General features: G+C 43.8%; 1 protein-coding gene across 1 annotated transcript; it reads right to left on the reverse strand.

Annotated features, from left to right (window-relative positions):
• Positions 1-648: 648 nt before the first annotated feature.
• On the reverse strand, positions 649-1,118 carry LOC9661102. The gene is made up of 2 exons (XM_024665990.1): positions 1,060-1,118; positions 649-1,007 (listed from the first exon to the last, which is right to left on the reverse strand). Exons 1-2 carry the CDS (start codon positions 1,099-1,101, stop codon positions 654-656), a joined length of 396 nt encoding a protein of 131 aa, XP_024521758.1. The 5' UTR covers positions 1,102-1,118; the 3' UTR covers positions 649-653.
• Positions 1,119-1,506: the final 388 nt, after the last annotated feature.

The following is a 1,506-nucleotide window of genomic DNA, read 5'->3' on the forward strand; positions in this document are numbered from 1 at the left end:
CTAAAAGAGTGGGCAAATGCGAGGCAACTTGAGGAGTGGAGGTCCTGGTGGCTCCCATACTTCGGCAAAATGGTAGGCGGCGAGATTCGCTGGCAGTGGCACCCCCATAACTCTGTTGGGGCTGGGTAGTTTTTGAGCTGAGCTCACGAGCTGAGCTCAAGTCAATGAAAGTCAACGAAAGTCAACGGAAGTCAATACAATCCCCTAACTAGCGAAAGTTTAATGGCACTACCTTAGTTCGTCCTGAACCAAGAATTTTTAACATAAAATCTAGGTGTTTAAGGTATTCCATAAGCTCATGTAGATTATTGGTTCGACATGAACTAATCTTTTAGTCTACAAAAAAAGAAAATAATATATTAAACAATATAATTTATATTAAAATCAGAATATATTCAATCTTCTTCTGCTTCCATATCCAGAAAAGTAGAAATGGGTATAGTGGAATGCTCCTTCACTATAGGCTCGTGTTGTATGTAATGTTGTGCCATACGTTCAGCATAAATAGGTAAGTGGAATTGACTTTGGTCCATATGATCATCCATATCATCAAGATCAAGCGTGTGGACTGAAACACTGTGTGTGATAAGTGTAGACCTAATAAAATAGAAACATTTGAGAATAAATATTATAGATTATTTCAAGCACTAACATCACCTGTCGCAAAATCTCCTAAGAATGTCCTCAAAGGCACCCTCCTTCTCAAGTGCAAAAACCGCTCGGCCTGTCTCTTTTGCTGCCTGCACCATTGATCCAAATCCTGCTGTAGCATCAAGCACAATCCCCTTTGGCGGACAAAATAACTCCAACAAGATTTGCATGGCCGTGACCGAACGATGTCGATAACCAGGGAACGCTGGGTGAAGAACGTCCGAGTCAATCACATTTGGGATGATGTCTGTAGAGCTGTCATATCCTGGTAAAGCAAGAGCAGCACGCTCGTCAGCTCGTGTGGCATTACGCCGGTTCCCAATGTGGCATAGAGCATGGTAGTTCCAGGAATAAATCTGGAAAAAAAAAATAGAATAGAGTTAATTTATAGATAAAGAAGTCACACACCTTTCGCGTCTGCCTGCTAGTGCCTTTTGTGTCCACCGCCATACTCGAAAGAAGGCAGCCAGATGAAAACTCAACAAATCCATCATCGTTGTCAGCCAAGTGTGCGAGAAGGCCTTCCCACATTAGAGAGCGAGGAAGGATCATGACAACCACACCCTCGTATGTCATGAAGCTGCTCGCAACCTTTAAGGCTTGGGAAATGTGTTGGGCCTGCAACACATTCCATGACGGAGTATCCCCCTGTGGTGGTGCCATCCCATCGGGAAGATCAAAAAAGATGAAATCGATCTTCCCATAAGGTGTGAGCTGACCCAAACCATGGATCCACCGATCAAGCATGTAGAGCTCCCGACTAGTAGCATCTAAAAGCTGTGTGTAATCCCCAATGAGAATAGCAACTTCCCCAACACTGGCCGTTGGGGATAGAGGGCGAACCTGAAAATCAAT

This window comes from Selaginella moellendorffii, unplaced genomic scaffold, assembly GCF_000143415.4.
Source record: "Selaginella moellendorffii unplaced genomic scaffold, v1.0 SELMOscaffold_132, whole genome shotgun sequence".
NCBI lineage: Eukaryota > Viridiplantae > Streptophyta > Lycopodiopsida > Selaginellales > Selaginellaceae > Selaginella > Selaginella moellendorffii.